This window comes from Notamacropus eugenii, chromosome 7, assembly GCF_028372415.1.
Source record: "Notamacropus eugenii isolate mMacEug1 chromosome 7, mMacEug1.pri_v2, whole genome shotgun sequence".
Lineage (NCBI taxonomy): Eukaryota > Metazoa > Chordata > Mammalia > Diprotodontia > Macropodidae > Notamacropus > Notamacropus eugenii.
In genome coordinates this window covers 151,142,394-151,159,375 of record NC_092878.1, presented here as the reverse complement: position 1 = coordinate 151,159,375, position 16,982 = coordinate 151,142,394, and the positions used below count along the sequence as shown (strand labels likewise).

Sequence of the window (16,982 nt, the reverse complement as noted above, 5' to 3'; positions counted from 1 at the left end):
AAATCCCCCAAATAGTTTTCTTCCATTTGAAATTTTCCACATGTATCTGCAGTGACTACCAAGCGAGAGAGTATATGTGCATGGCCAAACCCTTGAATGCGTAATAACCCTATCAGTAGAGGTTTCCTCTATCATCCCATCCTACCATTCTCATACATAATCCCCATAATCCTTCACCCCCACCTAGCATAAATGTCTGAGGTCCAAAGCTTCCTGGAGGGATGGTGGAGTAGACATGGAAAGATCATTGGTTTAGGAGCCAGGAGAGGAGGGTTCTAATCATGGCTCTGCAGTCTATTAGCTATGTGACTTTGGGAAAGTCACATGACTTCTTGGGAAGCTCAGTTTCTCATCTGAAATAAGTTGGAAGGAAGCTTCCAGGCAGGGCTAACAGTCCATGATTCTAAGATCCTCTAAGTCAATTTAAAAATAGAATTAGCTTTATCTTAAAAGTAATCAGATTACTATGAGAGAGGTGGACATCTGACCCTCAGCTGCCAGTTGCCTGACCAGTTATTTTACCAGAATATTCACCTGCGATCCATAGTTCTGGGTTTATGGAAATTACATTGAGTCTTGGGGAAGGGAGGTTCTCACAGACACCTTCATTAGTTGATACTGCTCTCCTGGTTCTTCCAAGAACATCGGAATTTGGTTAATTTTGTGCCCTGCTCCCCTGAATCTAGGGATATCAAAATATAACTCTTATCAAGATCCTTGCAAACATAACCTAGCCCCACCTCTCAGCCTTTTGAATCTCCTTATGTCTCATTTACCAGCATGTACTCTTCACTGCTGGCAATAACATCCTGGCTGTTCCAGGGAAACAAGGGGCAGCTCTGGGCATTGTCTCTGGCTCCCCCCCATACCTGGAATGGTCTCTCTTCTCATCTCTGGTTTCCCTGACTTCCTTCAAGTCCCAGCTAAAACCTCACCTTCTACAAGAAACTTTGACCAAACCCTCTAAATTCTAGTGTCTTCTCTTTCCTAATTATCCTGCATATAACTTGTTTGCATATATTTCTTTGTTTGTTATTTCCCTCATTTTGATTGGGAGTTCCCTGAGGGCAGGGACTGTCTTTTTTACCTTATTTTGTATCCCACATGCTTAGCACATATTAAGTGCTTAATAAATTCTTACTAACTGGCTGATCTTTGCAAAAATAAATTAAAAGAAACTTCAGTTTCCATGCACTCAGGCTAACAATATACCGAATATAGGAGAGACTTTATTTAACCCAGCAAAAAATGCAAAACAGTAGTGATTCCCATCTTAGTACTTGAACAGTTCAAATGACCTTTCTAATTTTTCTTCCATCTCTTGCAGTCTCTACCTCCTTGGCTGCTACCCTAGGGTTGAGGGTCCCTGAAAAGGGAAGGCGATGAAGGTCATTAAGGAGTTGACCTTAGGTAAGTCCTTTTCCCTCCCCAGACAACCTATATAGTTTTCCAGATTTATGGAACCATCTTATGGTTGAGGCTTTCCCCATGGTCCCATAAAAGAATGGTATTCAGAGAAAAGCAATAACCCTGTACACCGTATAAACCCTCCTGATTTAAGGACTGAGGTAGGGTCCCCAACAAAGGGAAAGAACTGAGAAATACTAGAGAATTGATGATAGGCTCATAGATTTGGAGTTGGAAGGGACTTGGAGTTTATCAAATCCAACCCCTTCATTTTGCAGATGAGTAAACTGAGGCCCAGAGAGAGCAGGTGATTTGCTCAGGGTCACACAGCTCCTAAGTATCTGAGGGAGGACTCCAACCCAGGTCTTTTTGATTCTAAGTGTAGTGTGTTAGATTATGCCTCGAGTGCACTCCATCCTCTAGATCTGCAGAGTCCAAACAACCTAACAATACCAACAGAAAGGCAAGCTCTGCTCAGAAGCTGACTCTGGCCCCTCTTCAGCTCTGGCTCTTTCTTGGTTCCAAATCCTTCTACTTGGTCCAGGAACTCAGCATTGTACTTCACAGTGTCCAGAATGCCTGGTCTGGAGATTGCTTTATTTGTCTTTGGAAATCCTTATTCCTCTGCCACACGGTCCCTTCCTCTCCTGGGGCTGGACCTCCCTAGGACAGCCTCAGAGGCATGCAGGCTTTTCCTTGCCAGGGAAACTTGAGTCTAGGTGTCTGGAAGTAGTTTCTTTCCTGTCTCAGCTGGGGGTCTCTCCTCTGTTCTCTGTCTCTGCTCTCCCTTTTAAAAGCCAAGTCTAAGGGCCTGACTCAGATATATGACCAGCCATGAGTCAGCCATTCCCCGGTGTGGTGTTAATGGTCATAATTACAATTTGTACAGGGTGACATCTTCAGTGATTACAGCAAACGCCTCATCAGTCTGTGGGTGGAAGGGAGGACCCAGGCAGACATACATTCTATATGATGATTGGTTTTCAGATGAGACGATGAAGTAATTGCTGAAGCTGGTTTTTATGGACATGTAGCATCTCAGAAAATGTTAGTCCCAGTATCTAACATGGGATGGAGAGACATTTTAACCACAAGGGGTGATATGAAAGTTCTAGAGCAGGGCGGGGGAACCTGCGTAGCCCTATTCTAGAGCTGCTGGCATCCCAACAATTCCCAAATAATTAATACTTAAGAGTTTTTATTTAAAATTCCCGCCACAAACATGAACACAAAAGCAACCTGCAGTGGACCAGATGATTTCAGAAAGGATCATCTCCAGTCACTGTCAGTCAGTCCTTCAAAACCCAATTTAGCAGCCAGCTGGAACACTGATGATGTATTTTCCCCCATACCAATAGTGCATAAAATTAATTAATTAGCTGATTATTAGAAGGTAAGGTCCTTGAGGGATGGGGCCATCTTTTCTTTTTGCTTCTGTCTGAATCCCCTACCCTTTGCACAGTGCCTGTAAGCCCTTGATGAATGCTTGTTGACTGACTTGTGGATGAACACAAAGATGCTTTCCCAAAGAAGTAGTGGTTGAAATTTTGTCTGCTTGCATAGTTCATTCATCAAGCTTGAGTAGGAGGGAAGATCTCAGGTCCTCATGAGTGGTGCCCTTTCATCTGCAGTGCCCTGAGGAATACACAACACAAGGAAGAAAGAATGGTCAGGTTCAAGAAGGCCAGGCCTTTTTCCCAAGGAATGAGAAGGCAGGCTAGGAGGATCTGATCAAAGGGGTTTAAAAGTCCTGGCTCAGAAAATCAGTCCTGGGATTCCTGTACAAATAGGGCTCAGCTAACAGTAACAGGAACTAAGTGCCGAGGTGTTTGTATGTGTCTTAAAAAATAATCCTTATTTATAAGGTTACTACCTTACACTATTTGGCTGAGATGGAAAAGAAAAATGACAACCTGGCTGGAAAGATTTCTAGGGAAGCTGTTTTATATGGAACTGCTTTATTCTTTCATTTCTGACTCTCCATGACCCCATTTGGGGTTTTCTTGGCAGAGATAGTGCAATGGTTTGCCATTTTCTTCTCCAGTGACTTGCCCAGGGTCACACAGCTACTAAGGGATTTGAACCCATGAAGAGGAGTCTTTCTGACTCCAGGCATGGCACTCTATCCACCGCAGCTCCACCTAGCTGCCCATTATGGGACTGCTAGGGCTAGTACAACCAAACCCCCGGCACCTAACATACACAGCATTTACTTCAGTAGTTCATAAAAGTATAGTTTCATGCTTGTGGCTATGCTTCTACCAACAGATTGCAAACCTCTCCGTGTCTTAGTAGACAGTCCAAGAATTCCTTTGACTAAAAGAATTCATTACACAGTGGCCACTCTGGTGATAGGCCTGTCCAGACTTCTTGGCTAGGCTTTTCCTCAGGAGATGAACCCATAGCCAGGGGTGTGCTGGAGTTAGCTCTAACTGGTGAGCTCCATTGTTGAATTTTCAGTGATAATATCTATACCTCCGAAATTTAGCAAAGTCCAAATCAGGGCTTTAGTGACTGTTTTGTTAATTATCTAGACTTAAGAAAGTGTGAATAATGCAGAGTAGATTTAAAAGTGTGTTGTGTACATCCATTCCATCCCCCCATCCTCCCTCTTCTTCCTCCCATTCCCTCCTCCCCCTTCCTACTCTCCACCCCTCCATTCCCTGCTATCAGGGCTGGTTGTTAAACATTTACCAGCACACTTCTGGACACAGTTCATTGTCATGTTAATATTAAAGACTCCTCCAGTTTGGTAAGACCTGCTTGAGCCTGTACTTTAAGGATAGCTAGATGGTGCCATAGTGCACTGAGCCTGGAATTATCATCTTCCTCCTGAGTTCAAATCCAGCCTCAGATACTTAGTAGCTATGTGACCCTGACTCTGTTGGCAAACCCTTTGAGAACCCAGATGTACCTAACCAGCCATCCCTACCACCTACTATTCTTAGGCATCAAAGAAGGGTTGCGTGGAAGCTGCATATACCAGGTGCTCGAAAAAGATTTGTTCAATAGAGTTAAAATTGTAATAGGTGAAGCATTTGGATGGTTGCTTTCTAGTTTTAATGAGGGTCTCTCTCTTTTGGAAATGAAATCGTGTGTGTGTGTGAACTTTACATCAGCAGACATAATGAATGAGAAAGGTGACTATGTAAAGCTTTAAACTTTAGTTACAGTTTTAAAAAGACGTGTGTATGTGTCTACACGCACACTTTTTTTTAATGCTGGATTTATGATTTCATTGGGGTTGGGAGAACATAGAGAGAACTCCTTCTACCAGTTCAGATGGGGTATTTTCTCTGCAACTTCTAATCTTAGAGAATTGTCTGGAACATTGAGAGGTCAAATGTCTTGACACTTGATCACACAGGTAGTATATGGCATATATAGGATAGGACCTGAACCCATGTCTTTCTGGAATCCACATTGCCTCTCATATAAACACACACACACACACACACACACACACGCACACACACACCTGTTTATATACAGAGATAACTATCTCTACATATACATAAACATCTATCTATCTATCTATCTATCTATCTATCTATCTATCTATCTATCTATCTATCTATCTGTATATCTGTACATGTTTTAGAACTTATATGCAACCAGAAAGATTTGGGTTAAGATTCTTCCCCTGCCTCGATCCCTAATTTAACGAGGCAGTAACAAAATTCCATCTATCTGTTTGTATCCCCTTCTGTGCTTGTTTCCTTCTATACACAAAAATGTTTTATTGATGCTTTTAGGTGGAGGGAATACATCTGTCCCCATCAAGCAAAACACATATCTAGGCCTTGGCCAAGATTGCATTCATCATCCAGCACCTCTAGTCCATCCACTTTCCCTACTGAGAGGTGGGAGCTTCTTTTCCTCATTAATTATTGTGTAAAGTAATGGCTGGTGGCCACTGAATCAGTTGTGAAGTTTTTCAAAGTAATTTTGCTTCATGCTGTTATTGTAGTTATCTTGTAAATTGTTCTGGTTTGGTTCATTTCAGTCTGCCTTCGTTCATACAAGTCTTCACTGGTTTCTCTGTGATACTCATCATTTCTTACAGCACAAAAATACTCTGTCCTGTTCACAAATCCCATTTCTTTCACTCTTTCCACAACAGAGGAGCACACCCTTACTTTCTAATTGTTCGCTACCATAAAAGCATCATCAGAAATATTTTTGTAGGGAGACAGTTCTCAGCTTAAGCAACCCTCGCTCCAGTACCTGGTCGTCCTCCCTGACCGTCACTCTAAAAGTATCAATCATGAACATCTTCCAACTCATGATGAAAAAGAAAGAACTTATTCCTTTAATTACATTTGTGAGTATTGCTGGATGTGGAGCAGCCTACATGTCCATAGACTCCCTTTACAAAAGTGATGTGACTGTTGACAGACACAGAAATCCAGAACCGTGGGAAAATGTGAATCCTGCCCAGCCTCGAAAGCTTTTCACAATTAACCAAAAATGGGAGCCTGCTGAAGAGCTGGAGACTGTTTAACAGTTGACCAAATGAAGAGTATTCATCTAAAGCATTCTATGAATCTAGTGGAAACATTTCTGCACAAACTATACTACTGAAACCAGTGTGTGGAAGTGCTTCTGCTACATTTTTAGGGTCTCCCTACATTTTTGGGCTCTGAATAAGGAATTCCATCTTGGATAAAATGTATGTAACTCATTAAAATATTCATGAAGATTTTTTGCAAAGAAAAAAAAGGAAAGAAAGAAATATTTTTGTATGTACCAGTCCTTTTCCCTCTGCCTTTGATTTCTTTGGGGGATAAGCCTAGTAGCGGTATGAATGTCAAAGGGTATGCATAGTTTAGTGACTTTTTAGGTAAACAAATTCCACTCCACCCACCCTACATTAGTGTGACTATCCTTCCATACCCCCTCCAACAATTGTCATTTTTACCAATCTGATGGATATGAGGTGGAACCTCACTGTTATTTTATCTTGCTTATCTCTTTTTATGGGTGATTTGGATCTTTTCTTAGTAAAGCTGTTGATAGCTTGTGTTTTTTCACTTGAGAATTGGCTGTTTGTATCCTTTGCCCCACTTATCTTTTGGGAATGGCTTCATCTTAGATAGTTTCATCAGTATTTATTTCTCTTAGAAATTATATATTTTTTAGAGAAAATTAAAGTGAAAGTTTTTTTTCTAATTATTTCCCTGTTGTCTCCTCTATGTGAATCTCGTGTATAACTTTATTTACACGTTGTCTCCCTCATATTGTAAGCTCCTTAGGGCAGGGACTGTTTTTTACTTTCTTCATTATCTCTCACAATTAACCCAGTGCCAGGCACACAGTAAAACATTAATAATTGCTTGCTGACTGATAGACTAATTCTAATTGTCAGTAACTTTGGCTTGCCCAGGATACTTTCCATTTTATGTAATAAGAATTGTCCTTTCTATCTCTTATACTCATATCTCACACTTGTTTGGGTAAGAATTCTTTATAGTTTTGAAAGATGTCTTCTCTATTTTTTTTAATGATGTTTTACCTTTTTCCATTTAGGTAATGTAATTATTTGGAGTTTATTGTGATACACAGTCTAAGGTGTTGCTCTGAACATAATTTCTTCCATCTTTTTTTCTAGTTTCCCAGCAATTTTTGTTAAAAACTTCTCAAATGTCAACTTCATCTTTGAATTGGTCTCCTTACTTCCAACTTATGCCAGCAACAATGTAAACAAGGAAATTTCCTGCCCAGTATTAAGACTCTGACTCTCAGCTTCATGCCATTTACAGCGAGGGGATAATCAGTCCCTCAGCTGCAGTTACCCAGCAGAATCATCAAAAGATCGTGGTAACTACTCACTCACCTCCTCTGTTGACCCTTGTCCTTTGCATGCCATCCAGGTAAAGATCAAACCCAAGAGCACTCCCAGAGCCATGATGATGTAGGGGATATTGGTGATGACCATGGTGGTGTTTATTACAGACTTGAGCTTTGTTGTAGAATCTTTATCGATAAGAGCATTCTGAAAAGACAAGGAAAGGCATTCCTTTTAGTCAGAGTAACTCGCACCCAGAGACAACTCAAGGTTGGACATTTGTTCTCCCCTTGATACGTGATAGCTTCTTTCCTCAGACTGTGTCACAGTACAATATGTCTTCCTTTAAGGCAGCAGGGTCAATCTCAGATGGAAATGGGAGCCACCCAATCATATATAAGTATCCTTGTGGGTCATGTATTGGCTTAGAAAACCACATATCAGCATTAATCATGTTCTATTGTATTTTTAATTATTGTGTTAAATATTTCCCAAAGATATTTTATTCTGGTTTGGGCCACACTAGATGTCTCCCTTTTCCTGCTACAAATATCTTAAAGTATACATATTTGTGTGTACAGGATAGCTCCCTCCATAGAAGTAAGCTTCTTGAAGGCTTGAGGCTTTAGCCCTTGAGTTTATGACAGCTACCCTTGAAAGGAGGACCTCCTGGTGGGAACATAACAGAGGGGAAAAACTTGTCTTTCTTCCTCAGAACTGAGGGAGGCCAACAGAAAGAAGATATATAACAGAATGTGGATTTGCAAAGGATTCTGTCAATATTTCTTTAAGTAAAAGGTGTCTCAAGTACACTCAAATTGTGATTTTTCTTTAGAACAATCGGATTTGCACATTAAGTCATCTAGAATGAATGAATGAATGAATGTGAATAGGGAAACATTCCACGTGAGAGAAACACATCTTTGAGGGAGTGGGGACTATAATTACCCAATCTTCAGGAAAAACCACTGAGGCACAGCTCTGAGGCAATGGCACTTTATTAAACGATCTACAATCCCATCTAATGGAGTGGCCCTCAGCTCTTCCTTACGATCTGCAATGCAGCCTTCTTCCAGACCCTTATTTTTATAAGGCTTGATACCAGATTTGAGACTTCAACACTCTAGAGAACTACACAAAGTACAGAACCCCATTGGTTGATAGATGTTGCTTGGAGGGCCAGAAATGATGCATCAACTAGAAATGTTATATCAGCAGCGGGGTTTCGGGCTGGGAGAAGCACGGAGCATTTTCACTGACTAAGCTGTCATAAGATAGTCATAAGATGGTCACCTGATCATGATGGACAAGAGAGAATGGTCTAGAGGTACAAAAAGAAGTTGGGGGACTTTCCATGTAATTAAGTCACCTCCGCCATGCTAGGCTTCGTCACCATGACAAGGTAAAACAAGGGTGAAAGGTCTCTAGTTAGCTTCCTATGCTTCAGCAAGTGAATTTAAAATCTGCAGTTCCCAGTTCTGGGACTTAATATACAGAACTTATAATCACTGCCCCTATGGAATCATATCAAACTGATTAATACTAATTGGAATAGAGTAAAAGTTCAAATGAATCATCTCTCAGAGGGGAATATTTTGGGATACAAGGACTGATTCCCACTCTTTGTCTAAGGCATGATCTAGGTTCCCTATGATGAAGTGGAAATACCTGCCTTGATAACATGGTTAGTGGAAAACTGGGATCAGATTTTCTGTGTGGCCATAAGGACCTAACAAGGATGTTCCTTGTTAAAACATTCCTTTATTTGAAATTGGTACTCCTTGATAGTTACTCAAAATAGCTAATAACCAAAGTCTGTAAGTAATCCCCAAACTTCATCTGACTCATTAAAATTTAATCCCATCTTCTCTCTAAACTTAAATGAGTGCCTCTCTATTAGCTTCCTAACAGAACAAATGAACATAAAAATGTTTCTCAGTGTTGCTGTTAAGAAAAGAAGAGGTATTTTTAGTACAGTGAAAATAATACTGAGTCAGAGACCATGGGTTCAAATCCTGCCTCGGACATTTATTACTTGTATGGCATTAATCAAGCAAGCCTCCCTAATTTTCCTCATTTCTAAAATGAGGGGGTTAGACTAGATGGTATACCTTTTAGTTCTAGAGCTGAGATCATGTAATCTTTGGTGATGCCCAAACTGGAATAAATAAATATAAACACGCATACATACACGTGTGTATGTGTGTGTATGTATGCACCAGAAATTGTCCATATGAGGACAAACAAGTGTAGGTTTTTGTTTGGTTGGTTGTGGGTTTGTTTTTTGAATCATCCAACTTTTCTTTAAATTCTCTTTAAATTACAGGTATATTTTTAAAAATTGGACATCATTATAAACCATTTTTCCAATTGAAGAATCCTGATCTTCTCAAACAACCATGCCCATAATGTTTCCTGAGACTTACCTCACTTACATACATGACTGGGAAAACCAAGCTCTTGATGTGTCCAGTTTCACTACAAAAAAAGAAAGGACAGTCATACTTTGCAATATTTCTATAAATCATAAAAACATCACCATAATGATACATTAAACTGAAGGGACAAATTTGCAACATGAAAACCAAGGAGGAAACTAAGCAGGAAACAAGGATTTCTTCCTTGATCTTACTACTGAATTCTCAGTAGTAGAATTCTTTCTTATAAATGGATGTAGATCAGAAATTAAATTTGAATTATCTTGTAACACTAGATTCATCAGTTAAATTCATTCATTCAACAAAAATATAAGTGCCTTCTCCATGTGCCTATTTTGCATACTCATGAAGTGTGCCTGTGAAATAATGTTGCCTGTTTTAAAATGAGCATACCAGAATTTTTACGTCCAAAATGAATGTTCCCTTCCCAGCAGTCACTTGGGCTTAAGGCTATCCACCTACAAGTATGATGCAGTCATGCCTCAAAACATTTTTGGAATTCTTGCTTAATGATACATTTCTTTGCATATTCCCAGCATGATAAACCATCATTTAAAAATGAATAATTCACATTTGTCTCTTCTGTTTTATGGAAATTATAACTTTTTCTCAGAAGCTTCAAAGTATTACCATACCCATTTTACAGATGAGGAATGAAGGGAGCAAGTCACACAGGTGGTACATGAACCTGGCTTTTATCTCCAAGTTCAGTTCTCTTTACACTTGCCAGGTCATCTCTGTTCACTTATGAGGGTAGCAGTGTGTGTTATATGTGTGTGGGTGTGTGTTTATTTTGGGGAAAGGGGGTGATGGGGACGAGCCCAAAATTATTAGAAGCTGATTTTAGAGAGTGATAAAGTGAGTTATCCCATATTCACCTTATTAAAGTACCCACTGTGTGTAGTACAGTAGGCCAAGCCCTGGAAAACTGGAAATGTAGGAGGGGGCTGGAGCCCAAACAGAGCCTTCTGTATTTTTTCCTAGATCAATACATCAGGAGCCACTGGAGTTGACATGATCAGACCTGTGCTTTAGGAAAATCACTTTGGTGGCTGAATGGAGGTTGGATTGGAGAAGGGAGAGACTTGAGGTAGACTACTGTAACTCCAGGAGTGGGGTGGTGAGGGTCTACACTAGAATAGTGGCAGGGTCAGAGTAGGAAGGGGGAAGCTACAAGTGATGTTGTAGAGATGAGTTTAAGATGTCTGCTGGACATCCAGTTCTAGATATCTGAAAGGCAGTTGGAAAGAGGAGATTAGAAGTCAGCAGAGATATTGGGGCAGGAAAGGTAGATTTCAGAATCAACAGCATAGGGATGGTCATTAAATCCATAGGAGATGATGAGATCAAGTGAAGCAGTAGAGAGGGAGAAGAGAAGAAAGCCCAGGACAAACACTATGGTTAGAGTGAGTGATCTGGAGGAAGATCCAGCAAAGGAGACAGAGAAGTCAGAGAGGGAGGAGGAAAACCAGGAGAGAGTGGTGTCCTGAAAACCTAGAGAGGATTTTCAATTTGGAAAGGAGAAATGGAAAAGGTGGGATTTGAGCTGAGCCTCATACAAAGAACAGATTTTTGACAGGAGGAAACGGGAAGGAAGTTATCCCAGGGAGAAGAAACAGCACATAGGTGATTACGGACAAGATGTGGCTCAAGTGCAGAGCTTGGAAGACAAGGCTTGAGAGGCAGATAAGGTTCAGAGCGAAGGTAGCAAGGGACCAGACTGTGGAAAGCAAAGAGTTTCAAGCTAGAAGAATAGATTTTCCCTGCATGCCGTGGAGAGCTATGCTTGAAGAGGAGAGTGATGATGAAGGCAATCCCCTAAAAAGATTGATCTAGCGGTGTTGTGTAGGATGGACTGGAAAGAGAAGAATTAACGAGTATAAAGGCAGGGAGGATGGTTAGCAGCTAATGAGACTGCCAGGGACCCAACCAGCGAGGGATGGAAAAAAATCGAGATGAGAAACATTGCAGAGGACATGCATTCTCCATTCCAACAGCCTCTCTGAAGAGGCCAATTATGTACCAAGCCCCCTAGTGCAGGAGTCAACAGGGGACAGACACCTCCTCTGTCACCAATGAACACCTGTTTGTCAATGGATTTAAATTATTCTTTGCCATCATTCCAAAAAAAAGGGGAGGGGAAGACTTACTCAAATCCATCTATCTGTCGGACGTAAACATTGATCTGTAACCTCTTGGATCCTCTTAAGATAATCCCAGTAAGCTGAAAATTAAATAGAGAAAAGGGGGAAAATATTAAAAGAAATAATATTTAAAATGCTAAAATAAATATTAAATCTACTAAAATAAATACTTAAAAGGATACACCCTATAAGAACTGCATTCACAAGATAGTCAAAATTGTAAAGAAAAATATTAACCCCAAATAAGAGATACCTCATCCTGCTCTGAGGGGAGGGAGAGGTATCAATGAATGTAAGACACTGTGTATGACATTAGTTTGCGTTTGAGTATTAGTGAATTTTACTGATGTGTTTTTCTTTTAAAAAAACTGTTCAAAGGAATGACTTTCTGGAAGGGAGGAAGGGGAAGGATACAGGAAGAAATCTGGGTGATCTTTAAAATATTTTTTTTATCTTTTGCTTTTCCATCACCTAGATAGCAATAAAAATCTCCTGTTGAAAAGCTATAAATTTGACTTTTTGCTTAATTTCTTTTCATTCTAGTGCTAAGTAATACTGAGACCTCTCTACAAGTCTTGGTGGACGACACACTAGTAAGAACTGTAATAAAAAGAAAATAAACTATGAATGATCACTTAAAATATAGGCTCACAGGACACACTGATTTTGGTGATCCCTGCCCCTCCCCGTTTTATAAATGAAGAAACCAAGGCTAAGATGGAAAGTGCATTGTGCAAGGTTATTATCCCAGTGGTAAGAGTCACCCTTTAAAGGTGGCTTACAAATCCAAAGCCAGATCGAAGCCCAAGGCTCATTTTTCTATTTCTTACGACAGGATGGTTCAAACAGGTTTTTTGTTGTTGTTGTTGTTTTTTTAGCCCTAATGGCATAATAAAGATTAGCAAAACACTGAGTCATGTAAAAAGTGTAAGGAAGCAGAAATGGGGCTTTGATCCTCAACAAAAGCACAGCTGTCCCATGCAAGACAACCCAAGTCTGGAGCCAAGTAACCAAAGCAGGACAAAATCCAGGAATTCCCCTTCATGATCAGATGAATGGAGCCCTTCTGGAGCCAAAAGAACTTCCCCTCAAAATGCCATCATTCAACCCCCAAACAAAGGATCAACTACTGGAAGGGTGGGGGTGGGGGCTGCTGGTAAAGAGAAGTCGTGGGGACTGTAACAGACTCAGAGTGTGCTGAGAGGGTAGGAAGAGGGTGTGCACCTAGAGATGCTGGAGATGCTGGAAACGTTTATACGAGCACACACACACAGAGTCACTAATGAACATCTCGTTGCCAGTGGATTTAAGTTATTCTTGCTATTCTTACATAAAAAGGGTAAAGACTTACTCAGATCCACACACATGAACAAGACTGAAGAGGAAAAGTATTTTAAGCAAAACACTAAAAATTCAAATTAACCAATCTATCATGAAGTACTCATCGAGTGACAGTTATTGACCAAACACTGTGATAAGCTGAAAGAAAAAGCAAAAACAGACCCTGCCTTTAAGAAGCTCAGGTTCTAATGGAGGAGATAGCACACACATATGTGTGTACCTATACATACATATATACATACACATATGTACATGAAACATAAATTATAAAGGAAAGGGAACTAGCAGCTGTGAGAAATAGCAAAGGCTTCCAGTAATAGGTGTTCCTTGGGCTGAGTCTTACAGAAGGCAAGGATTCTGAGAGTCAGAAGTGATACGGAGGGAGAGCATTCCAAGAATGGTTCGAAGGCACATGGAGTCGGCATGGAGGGCAGTCATGTGTTAAAGCGCTGGAAAGATAGGTAAAGGGGTTAAGTTCTAAAGAGCTTTAAATGCTAAAGAGAAGTATTAAATTTTATTCTAGAGGTAATAGGGAGCCATTGGAAATTACTGAGTAAGGGTGAGGTTGACATGAACAGAGCTATGCTTTAGGAAAATCACTTTGGCAGCTTAGTGGAGGATGGATGGGAGAGGGGAGAGTCTTGAGGGAAAGAGATACATCAGGTTATTGCAAAATGGAGGAAAGAGGTGCTGAACTAGGGTTGTAATTATTTGAGCATAGAGAAGGGAAAGTATGTAGGAGATATAGAAAAAATTATAATATTTAGCAACCGATTAAATATGTATGATGAGTGAGAGAGGAGTCAAGGATGTTACTGATTTTATAACATAGGTAACTAGAAGATGGTGTCCATGACAGAAACAGGGAATTTGGAAGAGTAAAGTTTTGGGGAAAAGATAACTTCTGTTTCAGACAGGTTGTTGAGTCTGAGATACCTAAGGGAATCCAGTTCAAAATATCTAACAAATATTGGATGATAAGGGACTGGACTTCAAGAAAAAGACTAGGAATAGTCTATATATAGATGATAGATGCATAGGAGGTGAGAATAGAGAGAGGATAGGGGAAAAAGAGAGGAGAGCCTAGAATGGGACTTGGGGGGCACCCACAGTGAACAAGCATGACACAAAGAAAGATCGGGCAGAAGAGACTGGTAGAGTTAGAGACAGAATTAGGCAGAAAGGAGGGGAACCAAGAGAAAGTCTATATGAAGACTGAGGGAACAAAGAGAGCATTTTTAGGCCTTGATTAGTGTGAATACTGAATCCTGAGAGGTGGCTGCACATATTCAGAGTCACATTATTCAGAGTTATAATGATATAAAATTTAGTCATTGGTTCCAGCCCAAGAGAAATATGCAGTATCAATTTGAGTAACATGACCACTGATGATAGTTATATCCAGAAGGAGAGGAGATCAACCACGTCAAATGCTCAAGGCCATTATGTTTAGCAGTTAAGAGATAACTGGAAATTTTGGAGAAAGTAGTTTCAGTTAAATGAAGCCAGACTGTGGAAAGGTTTAAGAGAAGGAAGGAAATGGAGGTGCCAAAAGGAGATTGACTTTTTAAAGGAATTTAGGGTTTAACAAAGTAGACCACACCTATAATCTCTGATACTAGGGAAGCTGAGAGTTTTGAGCTACAGAATACCAACCAGGAGTCCACACTCCAGAATCAACATGATGAGCCCCTGAAAGTAGGGAACTACAAGGCTGCCTAGAGAGGCATGTATCTGTCCAGGTTGGAAAATGAGCAAGTCAAAGCTTTAGCTTTTTCCACATCGTATACTCTCCATTGAAAATCCATTCTTCCATTGCATCTTCAAACTTTTTTACTCAGCATCCCCCCCCAATCCCAAGAGGCCCCTCTAGCATTGGCTTGGTTTCCTTTAGTTGCTACTGCTACCTTTTCCTACCACCCAGAGCCTCCACCTGGTTCTCAAGCCCAAGTCCTCCATCATCGTGATTCTCTTCCATCTCTGCCACTCACCTTTGGACTTTCTGCACCTTCCCCCCCACCCCCACAAAAGGACTTGTGGGACCCATTATTGAGGCTACTCGATACCCACTTCTCTCCCTCCAAACATGGAATGAGAATTTTTCCAACTTGTGCCTTGCTCACCCACTCCACTGGCCATAGGCAAGCAATATACTCCAGTATATTTCTAAACACTTACAAGGATTCTTAACCTGGGGTCACTGAATTTGTTTTTAAAAAATTTTGATAACTATATTTCAGTATTATGGTTTTCTTTTGTAATCCTTTGTCTTTTATTTGCATTTAAAAGGGAGGCATCTAGAGGCTTCACCAGACTGCCAAAGAGATCCATGACACCAAAAAGGTTGAAGACCCCTGACTTGGAAGAGACAAGCCTTGGTGTTCGTGAAATGTTCCCCTACCAAGGCCCTCAGAACTTTATTTATTGAAGAGGAAGAGCTCTAGTCTTGTAATGTGGACAGAGAAGTGCTGGGCTAGGTTTTCTTTCCCATTAAAGCAGAGGAAGTTTTTTTTTTTTTTTAAGAGGTCTCAGTGTAATCAAACTGACCCACAGAAAAGGTGTGCAGAAGAGGAAGTTCTCTGAAACCCTGAGGAGGTTGTACTCACGGGGTTGATATCCACGAACGTTTCATGGTCTTCCTTATTGGGATTCAAGCCTTTTATAGCTGAAATAAATTTCTCATCTGCTTGGTAGAAGTGTGGAGAAGAGAGAAAAATAGGAACACCTGTGTTTCAAGAGAACAGAGGGAAATTTCGTTTGGCATGTTAAATACTTAAATATTTATGTGCTTTGTCTGAGGGGTCTTCCCAATTAGAATATACGCCCTTAAGGGCAGGGGCAGTTTTTACTTTTTCTTTGTGTCCCAGCACTAAGCACAATGCCTAGGACATAATAAGCTTAGTCAGGCTTGTTAACTGAATCATTAAACCAAGAATGGACATCCTCCAACCACAAGCCCAGCTTCTAGGGAAAAGAGTTGGAATGCAGTGACTTCTGGTGGAATCCTTGGGGCCAAGGAGGGCTTTGATTTTGTACCCCGAGCAGCTAGCAGTGGGCTTTGCACCTGGTAGAGATTTCAGAGATGTTGGTTAAACTGAATTGGTTGAAATCCCATGTGTTTAAAGAACACTGATTTGGCCCATGTATACTAAGAGTCTATTACAAGTACAAATGGAGTATAATTCTTAGGTTGAATTTGCCTGGGCCCTAGCCCAGGGACAGCAAGGATTATTCAAGGTTATCCAGCAAGTCAATGGCAGAGGTTGGAACTAGGAATTTTTGTCCTCTATCTTCCATTTCTACACCCCTTATTAACTTCTTCAGGCTCCATGAGCCAGAGACATTCCTAACCCTGAAATTGTCCCTAAAAATAGTTTTAAAATCATTTGGATAATGGAAGAAAGGAGAATTTGCCATCTTGATTTGTAGGAAAAACAGCATGGAATGATGACTATTTCCTTAAGGCATGATAATAGGAAATGACATCTGTACAGTATGATTCCCAAACTACTACATTCCTTAAAACCCAAACATTTCATAATTGCAAACCCTGAGAAATGTCAGTTCCAGCTGGGATTGGGCACTGTTTCCAGAGCTACCTGCTCCTTCATGGTGATGGGGTCAAGCCCCAATGTTTTGTGAATTCTAGGAACATCCACTCAGAGAAAATGTTCAAGAGGCAGCAGAGTCTCACAGTGAACTTCACACCAGATGGCTAATCAGAGCATCAAATTCTACCCACAGGGCTTGTTCAGTGGTTTTGCAAAAAACAATTTCATTTCCTCGTTCTTGTCTTCATTATATGTAAAATGAGGTTTTCTGACCTTCTAACTGACATAAGTATAGGAAATATTGGCTCAACAT

General features: G+C 40.5%; 1 protein-coding gene across 1 annotated transcript in view; it reads right to left on the bottom strand.

Annotated features, from left to right (window-relative positions):
• Positions 1 to 2,588: 2,588 nt before the first annotated feature.
• Positions 2,589 to 16,982, bottom strand: part of SCARB2 (scavenger receptor class B member 2) — a 68,735-nt gene continuing 54,341 nt past the window's right edge. Inside the window, exons 8-12 of the mRNA XM_072624099.1 lie at positions 15,725 to 15,843; positions 11,784 to 11,857; positions 9,622 to 9,673; positions 7,244 to 7,402; positions 2,589 to 3,042 (exon numbers count right to left, since the gene is read on the bottom strand). Coding sequence (XP_072480200.1) covers positions 3,004 to 3,042; positions 7,244 to 7,402; positions 9,622 to 9,673; positions 11,784 to 11,857; positions 15,725 to 15,843 — 443 coding nt within the window. The 3' untranslated portion in view covers positions 2,589 to 3,003. The remainder of the gene's footprint in view (positions 3,043 to 7,243; positions 7,403 to 9,621; positions 9,674 to 11,783; positions 11,858 to 15,724; positions 15,844 to 16,982) is intronic.